Genomic DNA, 17,522 nt, shown 5'->3' on the forward strand with positions numbered 1-17,522 from the left:
GTAGCTAATTGTTGCTAAACTAACTGACAGTCAGGTGATCGCCTGATTAATCTCTGTGCTGTCAGATGTAATCACTAGCAACTGGCAAGGGTAGAAAATCTAATGGAAAACATGACAAAAACATCTGTGCGCCGATTGTAACGGTTTCGGTTGGCTTAAACTATGTGCTTCAAATATCATTTTGATGAGGCTTATACAATTAAATGAACTACTCGTTTAAAAACTACTCATTAAAAACAACTTAAGTTATTGTGTTGCGTTCTCGAATTCAATTTGTCTTCCAACGCTCAAGCAATCTTTCGCGACGGCTCATTTTATTGCATGTTGAGCTGCTTAAAGGCGAAGTGGGAGTTTCTTAAACTAGACGAGAGGTGTGGAAAAGACGCATCAGTGCCGACGGTGTCTGGGAGCGAAACTGAGCGCGCACCGGGAGCGCGCTTACCGGACTTATGTGTCGCTCGAGGAGATTTGCTCACGAATAGGTGCCCCGTTAATCTGCCCTGCGCGTAAACGTTGTCAAAACGCCCTCTGTCCGGTAAACTAGGACACCCTGGGAAACGGATTGAAGTCCTTCTTCAAATTACAGCCAAATGGTTGCAGTTCGAACCACCCGCACGCGCCGTGCTTGAAGGGACATCTTTACAGCCACACTCTGTCCATCCCGCTGACGGTTTAGGAATACAAAGTTATGTCACTCTTAAACGACTCTTCGGGACTGGACGCATGCTACTCGTTTTTGACAGAAACATCAGAATAGTTTTTTTATTATTATTATTATTATTATTTTTTTTTATGTGTACGTTTTGAGTGGCGTTGGCTTGGATATACACGCGCGCGTCACTTAATTTGCACCGTTTTTTTCCCTTCATTTTCCCTCGTGTGGAATATCTGAGGACTTTATTGAACGCTCCAGGAGGAGAGAAAAAAAAATCTGAAGAACTGCTTAGGAAATTTTGAGGAGTTTATTTATTTATGATTATTTTCCTTCTCAAGTACGTATGATAGCTGTTAGGATGCGTGTGGTGCGAGAGTCTTCGCCGCCTCTTTTAGACCAGAATTAGTGGAGTCCAGGAATAGAGGCTAGATCTGGATCTTCTCGATCTAGCGCACTCTCCTCGCTGTCCTTTTTTCTTTCACCCCAAAGGTTATTTGTCTATTTCCATGGAATAACAGATCAGGAAAACGACTGAACTACAAGGTGTCTTGTTGTTGGTGTTTTCTTTTTTTTCTCTCTCTCTCTCTTTTTTTTTATCACCGCCTGTAACTGACAGTTGGTTTAAGGTTGGTTCTTCTCCGGAGAATGCTCAATGATCGATGGGGAATCATGAACAGCTCACCGGAACTCGAAGACGGACAGCGGGGCAAGAATCAGGTGCGTCCCCCACTCGCGTACACTTCTTAAAATATACTGAATCTAGTTTTGGGATGAAACACAATAGCTACTCATGTGTGTGCTTGGGGGTACAGAGAGAGCAGCGAATAGCACAATGAGTTGAGTGCGGCTTGTTCCTGTCACTCCGCATAAGCGTGCCCGTAGATCATGCGCGCGGCGGAAAGTGGCTATTTTGTTTCGCATTTTAGCCGAAGAAAAGGGCGCTAGTCATGCCAAATGCAGCTGTCCTATGAATTTGGAGCTAAGTGCTGTGGTGGAATTGTTCATTTATTTAATGAATTAATTAATGTGATGGGAATGACCATACCATACACACCACATAGGCTTCAAAATCACAGTGAAGTTTAAAGAGGAATGACGCAAACGCATTTACGTGTTAAAAGTGTGTAAAACTGGTTTATGGTGACTGCATGTTTTAATGGACATTAGTGGTGTATAATCTGGCTTCAGTTTTGGTATGCATTTGTCAATGATGTGAGTAGAGAACCCTTAAAACGGTCAAACATTAAATTACAGTGAAAAACATTACATCAAAAGCAATGTCAAAACCAACACATAGCTCGATAAATACTAAAGACTTGAGTACACACCCACACCATCACACAATCAACTATACACAGACTGTAGGGGGTGAGAAAGTAGATAGTGTTATAAGTGTTCAGCTCCCCCCCCCCCATCTCTGTCTCCATTCATCTGCATATTTATTCATAATTTGTGTATATTTGTGATTTTGATGATAAGACCAAGATGGTTGATGGTTATTCTGTGTTTCTCTGTAATTGGATTAAATAGTGTAGAGAGAAAGAGAGAGACCTAAATGTGTTGATTTTCTACTCTGATCTTGTCTGAGGTCTTTGGATTCAGGTATGGCTTTTAGTTTGCTACTATGTAATGGTGCCATCATTAGTAGCATATGAAATGGCTCTAGGTCAGTTCATGGCATTCTGATTCATGGCAGTTTTTTTTTTTTTATCCTGTAGGTTGGTTAGGCTTAGATGTTGTGCAGAAGTAACATAATATATCTACAAATTTACACCAGTTTTAGTGGCAACAAAATGGGGATCTGTTTTTAATCTTTTGACATTTGAATAAGGCAAATATAGTTTTTAATCAGTAAAGAAGTTTCCAGGATTGTCTCAGCATACACACAACTGCAGTGGTGGAGTGGAATTGATTGGGTCATGTTTTGCTGACAACAGTCCACACGGGGCTCCATACATGCATTTAAAACTATTGACTTTAAGTGACTGTTTCCTCTGGAAACTGGTGTGTGTTTTGTTTATTTTAAGGTTAGTTATAAAAATAATGATTTTATGATTATGAGGAGGGGCCTGTCCTGTCTCCTGCATGTTTCACGCTGTCCTAAATTGGCTAACTTAATTTTTTTTCCAATGTAGTAATTTTGAAATAAAATTAAAATAAATGAAAATCTCTAAACAGTCTATGAAACATACACTTATAGTATATACACATGCCTGTCTATTTAAAAATCAGGACCATGGACAGCAACAACCACAGGTCATGCATCACATTCAGAACCATGGACAGAACCAGTTTGATTTTGTGTTATGGATTTTCTAACTGAAACACTTTACTCAAAAGATAATGATCCTGAAATAAACTATAGCAAGAGCACAATTTGGATATGTCTCTTATTTAAAAATGAGGAATGCTGGGGAAGCTCCAGGAACGGTTTGAAAACCCATGAACTAATGATCAGCAACTGTGCAATACAACTGCACCATGAAGACTAGACAGACCAATGGTAAACCTCAAATTAACAATGTGGTGGCCATAAAAAGCATGTGCAGATTTACAAACATTATAAGATGTACAGTACAACTGTAATGAAGAGGGTAGTTTACAATAATAAGCTAGAAATACAGCTAAAAAAATGAAGAGTAGTGACTTATTACACCACCCATTCATGGACTGAGTTATGAATGACTAAAGCTTTCTCCTTTTATGGGAAAAAGGGAAGAGACATCCTATAAAAGAGAAAAGTTAAGAAGGAAGTCAGGTTGGACCGGAATGGAGTTCTGGGTATTACTGTTAGCTTTAGAATAAGCTGTAAGGCAAACACACACACACACATAGATACATTTGTTTGTGTTTTGTTTTTACATTGAAATTAGCATTCTACAGCATATGTTGCTGTTGAAACAAATTCCCTGTTAATGCGTACAATGAAACAGTAACATCTCTTGAATTTGCTTAACATCTTTTATCTGTGTATGTGTATTGCGGAATATTTTCTCTGTATGTGTCCTTGTGAATATTATTGGGTTTTTTTCTTCCCTTGCCTTTCTCATTTTCTTATTCTCCTCTTGTCTATCATTTTCTCCTCTGCTCTCTTTCTCCCTCTCTTTCACCATCTGTCTCTTACCCTGCCTCTTACCCTTACCCTGTCAGTCAGTTTCTTACTTCTTTTCCCTCCATCAGGTCAAACACTGACATTTTTGTCAATAGAAGCCTAACGGGGGCCATGATCATTTTCTTTTTCTTTTTCCTGCCCAGCATTTCTCCCTCAGACCTCTTCTCACTTTCTCATCTATCCTTCCCCATGTTGTTGCATGCTCTCCCACTCTCTCTCTCTATATATATATATACACAAGGGATCGTAAGCTAGGCACACATCACCCAAGATTACTTCAATGAAGAATAGAGATTTGACTTGGCCAAGTTGTGCAGAGGATTGTGGCTTTGCACCCTGATGGAACTCAGTGAGTGCTGCATTGGTACCTGGATTCTCTTGTCCATCCCATACACTTCCTGCTATGCATTCAGTGCCACATAGCCTCAAGCCATATATATATATATATATATATATATATATATATATATATATATATATATATATATATATATATATATATATATATATATATATATATATATATATATTGTAGATCAAGTTCAAGATATCTGTACATTCTTCACAACCATTTACAATGTCCTTCAAAGTTTGGAAAAATCCCAAGATAAGTAGGGTTTTGAAGAATGTCAGCATAAATTCTTCATCTCATTTTGTGATGAATATACATTGACTAGATACAACAGAAACCGTGCAAACATTAGAACAAAGAAAAATACTAGAGCTGTACTTGGAGTATCTCCAAACAGTTCTGATGGAAATGTTGTGTCCAAATTGAATTGGAAATCAGTCAGAATAGACATGTTTACTCAATAATAAAACAAAAATAAACTTGGGACCAAATTGAATACTGAAATCAGGCACCACAGCTGCAAAAGTGGCAAGTTTGACTAACTTTCATCATTGTGTAATAAAAAATAAAATATGCTGATACATTTCCAAACTTTTAGAGGACTCTCTACAGTGTAAAAGTAAAATGTAAAAGTTGCTTTTCAATATATACACATACATCTAATTAATTTGTTTTAAGATGGTCCTTCCTTATAGATTTCATCTAAGATTTGAAATATGTACTTTGATGAATTTGCTTATGTTTTTTTGTAACCCAGTCTAATGACAAAACGTACCTTGGTGAATTCTTTTGAAAGATGCAAAACATGTACCAATAAGTACATATCACTGCAGTTTCCAACAGAAATGAACAACAGAGGCAGTAAGACATTAAGCACTTCTAATCATTTTCATACACAGTTTTGGACTTTGCATCGCTTAACCAGCTCCATATGTTTTGCTTTCCATACGTAACAATTGTACTCTGTAGCTCAAGTGTGGAATTGACAAGCTTGTAATTATGTAGTGGCATTTTCCAATATATATATTCAGTTTTGGTTTACTCATGATTATTTTCCATGAGTCCAACATGCACATGGTATTTTGTTATGACAATCGCGTGACAGTAATACTATTATTGTTGTTCTGTCTATTGATTTTATATGGATTTTTTCTCTTCACTGTTAGTTTCTTGTTTATTTTTATTTTTTTGGCAGTGCTAGGAGTGCTAGGTTACATATTGATGTAGATTGCCACTGTTATATCAATGTGTGTGTGTGTGTGTGTGTGTGTGTGTGTACAGCTTTGTAAAACTATTGAATTATTTTTGTGTCTGGCTTTGTTAACTCCTGTTCACTCTTCTGAGCCAAAGATTGCACAATTCACTTAATATTGAAACACAAATACTCAGTTGCCTTGACATTTATTATTTATATATTTATTTTATTGACTGAACAAGAAATTTTGATTTAGCGAATGAACTAATTCAGATTGTTTAAAGAAAGTTGCTTGTGAGAAAAATTATTAAGACTCAGGTTGTTGAGAGAACTCGCAGTGCATTGCATCATGTTGCCTTGATTTTTCTTTTTAACTTGGTTCAAAAAGTAAAAATAAAAATAATATATATATTTCAGTTTTGAGGAATACAGACTTATGAATTATTTAAAGTAATTCTAGATAAAAAATACAATAAAATGGCTATTGTGCATAAGGTTGTTGATTAATGATATAATTTAGCATAATTTTTCCCTTCTGCTCTGTGATTGTATATTTTGTCTATGTTTATGCTTATGTGTGTGGTGTATTGGGATGTGGATGTGTGAGTTGATTTAACACTGAGTGCTAATAGCATCATTAAGACAGAATGATGTGATCAAGAATGTCAAGGTTAATCACTGAACTAATTACAGTCAAGAGATAGAGATTAAAGGAGGGGGAAAAGAGCAAGAGACAGTTCACCTTCTCAAGATTTAGAAGTCTGTAACCATACAGTATCTCACATCTTGAGGACAGCACACAGACACACATCTGTTAGATGATGACTGCATGAGGGCGGGAGCTATTAGGGTCGCTAATGGCAATAGTTTCAAACCCTTGTTTCTAAAAAAAGACCAATTAACTGATAGATTTTGTGAAAGATTTAAAAGGCGAAGGAGGGAGAAAGAGACACATATTACAGGTGCCACACTAAAGATCCAAGCCCACGGTAACAGTAATCCAGAGCATTAATTATTTACACTGCATCTAAACTCAATCTAGTGTACACAAATCAATTCCTCTGCACAACACACGGGGGAGGAAAAAGAAGGGATGGAAGGAAAGAAAGAAGGAGGGAGAATGAGCAGATTAATGAAATGAATTTAAGAGGTTATTCAAATGCTAAATAATTTACATGTCAAATCAATCAGTAGAGCTGAGAATGGATAGGTGCAAGATTGCCTCATTTTAAGGCAGTGCAGAGGGCATGGAATGGAGTGAGAGAACTCGATAAAAGGCATTAGAGAGAGGCCAAATGATTAGATAAAAAAATATACAAAATTTAATTTACTACCAATAACTGCTTATATTCTAAGAATTAAGGAAGGTAAATCTACCAGAAACCATGCAGTACTGTGTTTTTTTTTGACACGTTAAACCTAGAACTAATCCCTAAAAAATAATCTACTTTGTAAAAGACCATTTTATATACATTCCCTCTTGTTCCACAGCTTGTATAAATCAATGAAAGCAGGCCCAACATTAGTGGTGTTGAAACTACTAAGGGCAAGTGAGATCAGTTTAAGTGTTACTGGAAGTGTGCTGTAGAGATGCAGGTCCATTTATACTCTAAAGTCATTCCCGCTTGTGTATGTGTGTTATCTAATAGGCAACCTTTATTTTTCATTGTTTTTTTTTTCATGACAGTTCAGTCATGTTTTGTTAGTTGTTATTTCTATTATAACCTAAATGTTAGCTGTTTAGACAAACTCCTGTGATTGACTCCTGTGATACAGTGATTTATTTATTTTTTTTTCACTTGGAAACTTCTTTTAATTTAATTAATATGTATTAGAAGTATTTTCTTTTCTTTTAAAATAAATAAATAATGTAATTAATTGTTTATTTCTATGATAAGGAATTGTAATACTGATGCCTACAGAAAGTTCTTTGAAAACAGAGAGATAGAGAACCAACATAAATGGCTTCTATATGACATTTTTACAGTTTTATAGCACAAGAAAACTTTTCTCTGCATTCTGGTAGAATAGCCATCACTGTTCCCCTTCTGGCTTTCACAATGCATAATAAAACCAATGTCATATGATACAATGGGAATCATATTTTAAATAGTGAGCACAAATCCATTCGTCTGCAGTATTCTCGCGCTGACTGAGCAAAAGTCAGTGAAGACTTGAAGAAGTATTTGAGGGAAATAATGACTTTCTCCATCTGAATGACTTTGGGCCACAGGTGTACTTTATAATGAGTCTATGTGCCTCAGTTATGGCTGAATGCTACGTTGATTGATAGGTTTGGAGATCTGTCACTCAGCTTTTATAAGACTCATAGAGAAATACACAAACAGACAAAACTAGGAGTTGATTTGGATTGTAGCCTACCTGTCAAAAACTGTCATCAAAGTGATGATTTTAAATACTTACTGCATTAGTCTTATATAATGATGTTTTGTGTTTTAAAGTGCTGTAATAATGGATATGTAAGGCAAATGTAAATGCACAAGGCCTCTGCAATAGCAGCAAATGAAGTGTACTTTAAAGCCACTGTGGAGATACTGTCAGGCTTTAAAATGAGCCCAATTAGAGGCAATGAAAGCAGAATGGCAATTTTATCATTAGCTCTTCTGAGTAATTCACTAAATTAGAGCAGCTCTTGTTAAAGTTAAATTTTGAAACATTCTGAATAGATGACGATAATTGCCACAAGGTAATAATGAGTTTTTAGGCTAACTCACTTTAAACAGGCTCAAAATGAGGTTTGCATAAATTGTAGATTATCATTGTTAGATTTGTAAGACATTTTAGCATTTGTTTGATTTTTGCAAAGAGGTTTAAGCTCATTAGTGAAATAAACTATGCAATAACAGCAACTGAAAATGCTGTTGTGTTTCTATAAGATTAATAGCTCATCATTATTCTTGCATTATAAACCGATTTATTCTCAAGGTCAAAAGTTCAGCCAAAAATGAAAATACTTCATCATTTACTAACCCTCATGTTGTTCTAAACCTGTATGACTTTCTTTCTTATGTGAAGCACAAAAGACCACTGAAGAACAGGTGATTTTTGGGGTTAGGGAGTTAGGTTAATATATTGTGCTTTTATTTTATTTTATTTTGGATAGGGTTTAGGAATGAGGTCTTAAAATAAGGAAGTTTTTTTTACTACTATTTTGGGCTGGTCAACTCCTGAAGGAAATTCCCTATTCATTTATTTTGATGGTTGTTTTTTTTTTTTTTTTTTTTTTTTTTTCTTGTCTGAGCAGGCAGCCTGACATGGTCATAGTTTAATATGGCAAGCACACTGCTTGGAAGTATGATTTTAACCAATACTGACATTGTGAGAGGAATGTCACACTGCCTACTTATACCATATTTGTGGGCTTAAATTTAGCTTTAGCCAAAAAGTCTATTGGGGCTTGTTTAAGTGTCAGCAGCAATTTCAATCCAGTCATGTTGTCTAAACAAATACAAACTGGGTCAATTCCCAGAACCACATAGAGTATTAATTACCAACAGTATCTTTGCGTCAGGCACATACTGAATGCAAAACAAACTTTCCCTAGATACAAATAATCTTTTAGCAAATTTGTACCACTTTGTCAGTCAATTCCATTAGCACTTTGTAGAGCTTTTATCTCTTCACTTGAGTCACTAAGTGGGAAGATATCCTTTCCCCTGCATGTCTTGTTCACACTGGACCTATGGGTAACTGAACTGAAGGTGCAAAAAGGTTACAGAGTCACTATATACACAGACCTAAAATGAGCAAATACTGTATCCTGATTAGAGCCTGACTGATAAGGGTTTTCGGGGGCTGATATCGATATTTGGGAGTAAAAAAGGCAGATAACGATATTCATGTTTCAGTCACTTGACTTTTTTTGTCACTGCCTCCATCTTTAGGACCTTGCATAGCCTAGTCTCTTCAGTGATTAGAAACCAAAATAACACTCCACCAACAACAGAAAACAATGATATTTAAAAACAAAATACATACTTTAGGATTCGATCATTATTTTCTGACACGTGAACTGCTGAATCCACTAAAGTCTAGCTTAAACTTACATATTTGACGTTTACTGATAGGCTTTTTACATTTACCTCATACACAAACCCATATAAATTTGATATATACAAACACACACACATAAACATGTTTTGCAATAATAAATCAAATGTGGTGATAAAACACATAATGAGGTGACAAACATAGGCCTATATAGTAGAGTCAGGGTATTTAAATATTTAACAATAAACTTTATTATTCAGAACGACTCTGACATCAGTGCACTTAACAGTAAAATTCACTTCACTTATTATAAATAACTTAAATAGAACAAAATATATGTAACTTGACTTAAGATATTAAACAAGATAACTGTGTAGGACTAGCAAGCTGCTGCCAAACCAACAGAGGCAAGGTTTATGCAGGAAGCACAGCTTTTCCAAATATAAACATCTAAAATTAATAAATAATAGTATTTTTTTTTCACAAACTCTGTGTTTTGTGTTTTCTATTAATCAAATGAACATGCAGGATATTTGTCGTCTTTTCGGTTGGCCGTAACACAGGCTTTAATGCGCGCAAACCTGTGCCGTGATATGCAAATCAGCTCTAGTTTCTAACATCACGGAATCTGCTGTTAACAATTTGCAATCCATTCATCATATCATCATGAAAACTAAGAATTAGAATCACTGGATTTGATGATCAAATATAAGTGCAGGAGGGTGATGGACGGATAATTTGAAGCAGCGGTTTCAGGTAAAGTTTGATCTCAGTCGCGCATCTCTACACTACACTACACTACCTGGATCACTGCTGGATTGCTCAGCTGGACAAACTAAGTAATTAGATTAGATTAAATTCGATTCAACTTTATTGTCATTACATATGTAAGGTACAAGGCAACGAAATGCAGTTAGCATCTAACCAGAAGTGCAATAAACAGTAAGTACAGAATATACAAGGTCTACAATATGTACAATATATATACAGATAAGGCAGTATTATGGACATAATTTACAGATTTTAAATACTATCAGCATGATATACAGATAAGTGTACTATGAACATACTATATAGATGGATTATGTCGAAGTGTATGTACACTATAAGCAGAAACTATGAACATATGAACATAATTTACACTAGTGCAATGGACAGTAAAGTGCATATTTCAGTGTGTAAAATATTTCAGTGTGCAAATGGATTACTCTGTATTCTGGATGAATAGACAGTAGTGTCAATCTATCTATCTATTTATCGGTCTGTGTCTGTCTATCTGCCTATAAATCGTCAAACATCATGGCTTTCAAACTTGGTTTTTTAAAACTTTCAAAATGTTATCAGTTTAAGTTTAAAAATAAACTATCTTTTATACATGAAACATTTAAATTCGTTGTCTTGACTTCGCTTTTACAGTGTATTTTTTTATTTATTTATTTAAATTGAAAACTAATTGGTAATAAAAACCGTCTAAGGTTACGTATGTAACCCTGGTTCCTCGAAGGAACGAGACGCTGCGTCGAGAACGTTTGGGGAACGCGTCCAGCGTGACGTCTCTGAATAACATGTATAATCAGTCCAAAGGAAGGGCGAGACATCATAGGCGGGTGACGTCAGAGACCAGGAAGCATAAAAGCATGAGTGGCGAAGCCGGATATCAGCCTCAAAGGATGAAGCGAGCGCCAGCCAGAGATGCCGGAAGTGTGGCACTGCGACGCAGTGTCTCGTTCCTTCGAGGAACCAGGGTTACATACGTAACCTTAGACGTTCCTCTTCAGGAACTCGAGCTGCGTCGAGAACGTTTGGGAAACGAGAATATCCATGCCGCCAGACTTTCCAATCTCTGCCTAGTGTGGAAGAGCACAGCTAAAGCAAGAGAAGGAGAGGAGCCTGACAGAAATCGGGGACAACCCGTCCAATGCCAAACTTTAGAAGGAAGTGAGTCTTGACCCCCAGGACAGGGGAGATCAGAGGACTGGAGGCTTAGGACAGCATCCTGATCACCGCTTAGCATAAGCTTCTTCTGGCCAGAGGCCTCAGCCTCAGCGCACCATAGAGGAAACATGTAACCAGAGGGTTTCTGCTCACTGACTGGCCACCGAGAGGGGCGTGGTAGGCCACCATGGCCGCCACATAGACCTTCAGGGTGGAGTGGGTCAACCCTGCGGAGAGCCTGCAGGAACTCCAACACTGTAACATCCAGGCAGTTAACTGGGTTGAGCTGGTGGTCTCCGCACCAATAAGTGAAAAGCTTCCACTTCAAGGCATACAGTTTCCTCATTGAGGGAGCTCTGGATTGGAGAACGGTCTTACGACCTCGTTTGAGAGACCGGAAGCAAAGAGTTGTGCCTCCTCAGAGACAACACCGACAGCCTTTAAGCTCCATGAAGGGGCGCACCCTCCACCTGCGAGAGGAGATCTCTCCTGACGGGAACCTCCCATGGAGTGCCGTCAAAAAGAGAAATCAGGCCCAGGAACCATTCCCGGTCCGGACAGAACGGGGCTACTAACAGCAGCTGGACTCCGTCCCCGCGCACTCTCTCCAGAACTCCTGAGAGCAGAGCAATCGGGGGAAAAATTTACAGATGAAGCCTCGGCCATGTCTGTACCATGGCGTCCAGCCCCAGTGGAGCTGGATGAGTCAGAGAAAGCCAGAGGGGACAGTGATCCACCCGAGTCTGGCCAACATCTCCAACTCTGCTTCATCACCTCAGTGTGAAGCCGCCATCCCCCGGGCCTCGGCCCCTGCCTCAACAGGATGTCTGCTCCCATATTAAGATGCCCAGGAATGTGAACTGCTCTGAGCGAGAGGAATTCGTCCTGGGCCCACACAAGGATCTGGTACGCTAGTTGTGTAAACGGCGTGAGTGCAGACCTCCTTGATGGTTGATGTAAGAGACCACCGCTGTGTTGTCGGTGCGCAACAACACATGGTGACCTCTTAGGTCTGGGAGAAAATAACAAAGTGCACAAAGCACGGCCAGCATCTCCAGGCAGTTGATGTGCCATGTCAGATGGCGACCACTCCACAGACCACGGGCAGGGTGGCCACTCATGACTGCACCTCAGCCGGTGAGGGACGCGTCCGTCGTTAACATACCACGGTGACAAGGAGCTCCCAGCACCGGGCCCTGGGACAAGAACCAAGACTTGATTGAAGCTTTGACAATGGAGTTTATCAGTGGACAAACGACACTAAATAAGAATCACAAACAGATAGCGACTGACACACACACAGAGCGCTTGCTGAAGACACAAGGCTGATATCCGGCTTCGCCGCTCATGCTTTTATGCTTCCTGGTCTCTGACGTCACCCGCCTATGACGTCTCGCCCTTCCTTTGGGCTGATTATGCATGTTATTCAGAGACGTCACGCTGGACGCGTTCCCCAAATGTTCTCGACGCAGCTCGAGTTCCTGAAGAGGAAACATTTACATTTTGCGTATTCACATGTTGCATCATGTTTCCTACCACCATTAAAACTCTATTCAAATTCAGGAATTTAACTGAAAATTTCTCCGTTTGATTCTAAATTATTCACAACACTGTTCGGTAAAAGACTCATATGTTCAGAGTGCAAACAGGCTAATGAATGTAGGATTTGCTATTTTACTAGTTATTTGTCATCAAATTGTAATTTTAGATGTGAAGCAACCACTAATTGCATGAAGGCAAAAAAGAGCATTTAAATAATAAAGATTGTCTATATTAAGAAATACTCAGGTAGTGTGGTGCATTTAAACAATGATCAGTTGGTACTGAGAAAATATCCCCCAACCCATTACATCACCACCACCAGCATGAACCATTGAGACAAGGCAGGATGGATTCATGCTTTTATGTTCTTTATGACAAATTCCGACCCTACCAGAGACTCATCAGACCAGGCAACTTTTTCCAATCTTCTATTGTCCATTTATTGTGAGCCTGTGTGAACTGTAGCCTCTGTTTCCTGTTCTAAGCTGACAGGAGAGGCACCTGTTGTGGTCTTCTGCTGCTGTAGCCCATCTGCTTCAGGGTTCGATGTGTGATGGAATTCTGCATACCTTGGTTTGGAATGGCCTGGGAGGTGACAGAGGCAGAAATGACAGCAAAGATCCTAATTAAGCTCAAATACGGCTCTAACATCATAGGATGTGTGCTGTGTATATCTCTTGCCTTTTCTAAACCTGTTAAAACACTCATCTGATTACAGCATTGTGCAACCGAGTGTCACCTGTTGCTAAAGTGCTGACACTTGAAAGCAATAGATTTTCTAGTTGAATAATCACATTTTCACAGACACAATTACCGCTGTACAACTGTTCATTTTCAGCAAAATAATCACTCTTGTTGTATTCTCACTGGAATTGTAGTTACTTTCGAGCAATGTGGTGTGTTCAATTTAGCTTTGAGAAATGTATTTTCTTTTTTCTTTTCTTTTTTTTTTTCAAACAGGAAATATATATATATTTCTTTGCAGTATGTTTCGTATTGAATTGATAAAAAACTGATATGTGTCACGGGCCAAGATTCTGTTACAGGGGTGTTTGAAAACAAAGTGTGCATGCATTCAATTACAGTTTTTGTTATGCCACAAATTGTCAGTTGTGTTGTTGAACAACTGAGAGGGTGAATTACTCACCATTGCCCAAACATGACATTCTCTTGAGAGAGAGAATATTTAGATTATTTAGAAGCTTTCACTACAATATCCATAATCACTACCTTGCAGCTGCTGAGAAAAAAACAGTCCTGGTCCAGCTATTTTTCTTCAAGAGACCTACATTTAATGGATGATGCAATGAGGTTATTTTATTTTTAGTGATGTGATACCATATTATAATCCAAAATCACTGCCTTCCAGTTGGCTCTGAAGAGGCCTTGCCACCCGCATTGCCCTGAAAAGGGTTTCTGATGACATGTGAATCAACGCACAGCATTGGAAGGTAGCTACTCTAAAACACACACACACACGGACACACACAGAGGCTTTGAGAGCTCTCTTATCCACCCACCGTTAGGTAGGCATCCTCTCTGATGCTCAGTGTTGGAGAGAGAGAGCAAAAGTAACCTGGGATTGATGGGTGAGTGGTAGAGAGAGATAAGAATGACAGATGAGTGAGAAACTAACATATGTGAAAGCTACAATCACTCCCTTGTATTCAGAGTGCATGGCTTTGTGTGTTTTCCCTTGACTGTATTTTCTGTACCGAAGACTATGTGTTTTTATGCTGGAAGTTGGGGATTATGTATTTGTTTCAAGGCTTTTGAGCCATTTTAGTCAAGTAATTGTCTCCTCTGAAACATTTGAGGGCTTTTTGAGCTTATTGCTGGAATAATTGCATCCTAAGTGTTTTGTGTGGATTACACAGAGACTTTTGAACTCTGCAGTCATTTGCATTAGTCTTTCTGGCACTTATGACACCATAACTGCAGTTTTATCACCATTATTTTTTATATTTCTCTTAAAATTGATATTGAACCCAAAACCTACTTAATACAAAACCCAGAACATTAATTGAAAATCTTTTTCAATCTGTTTTAGTTTTTGGGGCTTGTTTGGGTTTTATTTAAAAGGGACATATGATGCTATTTCAGTTTTTCCTTTCTCTTTGGAGTTTTACAAGCTCTTGGTGCATAAAGAAGATCTGTAAATTTGCAAAGACTAAAGTCTCAAATCCGTTTCATGATCCTAGGAGAGGAGGTAATTCTGATTTTGCTTCGACATACTGGCACTTCTGAATCAGCTACTGTAAGTAAGTTTTGTTAATAGTTTAAGTATTTGCTTTTGAATTTCAAATGCACAGTTTTGCACGTCGCATGTGTGTAAGAGAGAGAGAGTAGGTCAAACAGTGGAGTCAGCTGTCTTAACTGGGGCTGCTCAATTATGGCAAAAATCATAATCACGATTATTTTGGTAAGTATTGTAATCACGATTATTTAACAAGATTATTAGGGGGCCATATGACCAAAACTTTATATGAGTGATTTATTTAATGTTAGTGATACATTTCAATATATTTATTTCCTGTAAATAAGGTTGCTATGACATCTATGTTGTAAGGACCAGCAGAATTTCAAACAAACAAACAAAAAGTCCTCAAAATTATTGAAAATAGTTAAACTGGCAGTAATAAAAATGCAAAGGATACAATAGAATAAAAAAATACAAATGAAACAAACTGTGCTTTATTTTAATTTTATTTTGTTTGTTATGCATGCAAGTCTCAAGAAGTATGATTATTTCATTTACTCAGAATGCTATTTATTATTAATGTCTCATTTCAGTTTTAGTCCGGCTCTAGTTTTGTATTTATTGCAGTTTATATGAAAATGGCTACTACAGAGGTGGGGCATAGAGGACCTACAATAATGTACAGTATTTGAAAAATAATGTGTTTTTTGAACAATAAAAGAATGTCAACATATCTTGTTACACCAAATACACAAAATAATGATCTTTGAAAAAGCATCATATGATGCAGCAGTAAGCAGTAAGGAGAAAAAGACTAAGACAGCACAGAGAAATGATCAAGGTCACATAATCATGTCAGATACTGTTACCAGGTCATGTCTACGACAAAAGAAACCCTGTTTGAACTGCAAAAAATGTTTGTCCAGTCATATGTTTGGAACTCGTTTTTGCCAAACATATCCAATATAATTTTGCCATCTCTGCTAGTCTAAGAATTGATTTTCTCACCTCTATGTTGTTCTATATGAAAACTGAATGTGGTTCTTTTCTTTTGCAGAGCATAAAAGAAGAGTTTTTTATTTATTTATTTATTTATTTATTTTTTAAGAAAGTTAGTAAAGTAAATTATTTCGTATCATTATTATCATCATCACTTATCTTCTAAAAAAATCTGGAGATTTCTAAGTCAATTTATTTATTTATTATAGGAGCTCTCCACATATATGTGTGGTAAGAGAATATAATAATGACATAATCAACTTGCTTCAAGCGGACACCATTTTTTAAAAACATTAAATATTTACAATAACTGATGCAAATCCTAACATGAAATTGAGCTACATGTTCTGTCCCTTTAAAATCACCAGTTTAAAGCTGCAAAGACACACACACACACACACAAATGTCATGAGATATAAATAAAATAAAAATAAAATTATAAAATATGAAAGCTGAAAACTGTCCCACACTCAAAAAAAAAAAAAAAAAAAAAAAAAGGTGATCGATGCTGTTCACTTTATTTTATAGAATTCATTTGGATTTAATACCTTTGTATCAGGCTTTTCATTCAAACATGATTGCTATATGTTAAATTGATTTAGATGGTTACTCTTAACTTAACTCCATGCTTTTTGAAAGAAAATATTTAAATCAAGCAGTTTTATCGAAACCATTTCTGATTTTGTTGTTTCTTTTTTTTTATTAGATTATTATGTCTATGAGGGGGAATTTTGAGTCAATATTCTGTTGTGAGCTGCAGTCCAAATGGGTTTACTTTATCAATCTCAAGAAAAATTTGTCTAACCTTGTGAAACTATCATTAGTGTTAACTGTCTGCTTTATAACCTTTAGATGTGATTTAGATGATGAGCATGAACTCGTTGGTATCTCAGTGGGCTGGAACGTGCCGCTGCGGTATAGAGAGTACTTTGTGAAGTCTGGGTCTCACAGTTTATCTCGGGGCCAGTGATTGCCACCGAAATCTCAGGCTATTGCAGGTAAAGATCACAAAGCTTACCACACTTTTGAAACCACATCAAGTGATCATTTAGACAGAAAATACATCTCACAAACAATTGTTATTCCTTTTTTTCCCACTGTGTTCTTAATGCTTACAGTTTGCCAAGAATTTTAATTTTTTCTTGTATGGACAGAACTATGCCTTGTATTGATCCAGAATCCACAGGCTTTTGAATAGAGTCCAACTGAATATGTCCCTGTAATGGAGTTGGAGGCTGTCTTTTTTTTTTTTTTTTTTCAAAAGTAAATAAATCGTATTGAGTGCAAAAGAAAACCAGGACAATCCAGTTTCCCATTCATGCATCAAGACACCCCTAGTTCTACCCCTCAGATTGCATCAGTTCCCATGTGCCTCTGGCCTCGATTGCACCCCAGTGTCTCACTGGTGGATCTTCTTATGTGTGTTTGTGTATGCTGTCCTTGGCTCGCCCTTTTATCTCGTTTTTGAAATGGGCATCACTTCACACCCGATAGGTTTTGGGGTGAATTGGAGTTGAAGGA

The 17,522-nt window shown here is 37.4% G+C and overlaps 1 protein-coding gene across 1 annotated transcript in view; it reads left to right on the top strand.

Moving 5' to 3' along the window:
* The first annotated feature begins 421 nt into the window (after positions 1–421).
* The window catches only part of LOC128005971 (fibrinogen C domain-containing protein 1), an 80,553-nt gene continuing 63,452 nt past the window's right edge, over positions 422–17,522 (top strand). The window contains exon 1 of the mRNA XM_052592708.1: positions 422–1,372. Within this exon, the coding sequence (XP_052448668.1) occupies positions 1,301–1,372 (72 nt within the window). The 5' untranslated portion in view covers positions 422–1,300. The remainder of the gene's footprint in view (positions 1,373–17,522) is intronic.

The sequence above is a fragment of the Carassius gibelio genome, chromosome A5 (genome assembly GCF_023724105.1).
Source record: "Carassius gibelio isolate Cgi1373 ecotype wild population from Czech Republic chromosome A5, carGib1.2-hapl.c, whole genome shotgun sequence".
Lineage (NCBI taxonomy): Eukaryota > Metazoa > Chordata > Actinopteri > Cypriniformes > Cyprinidae > Carassius > Carassius gibelio.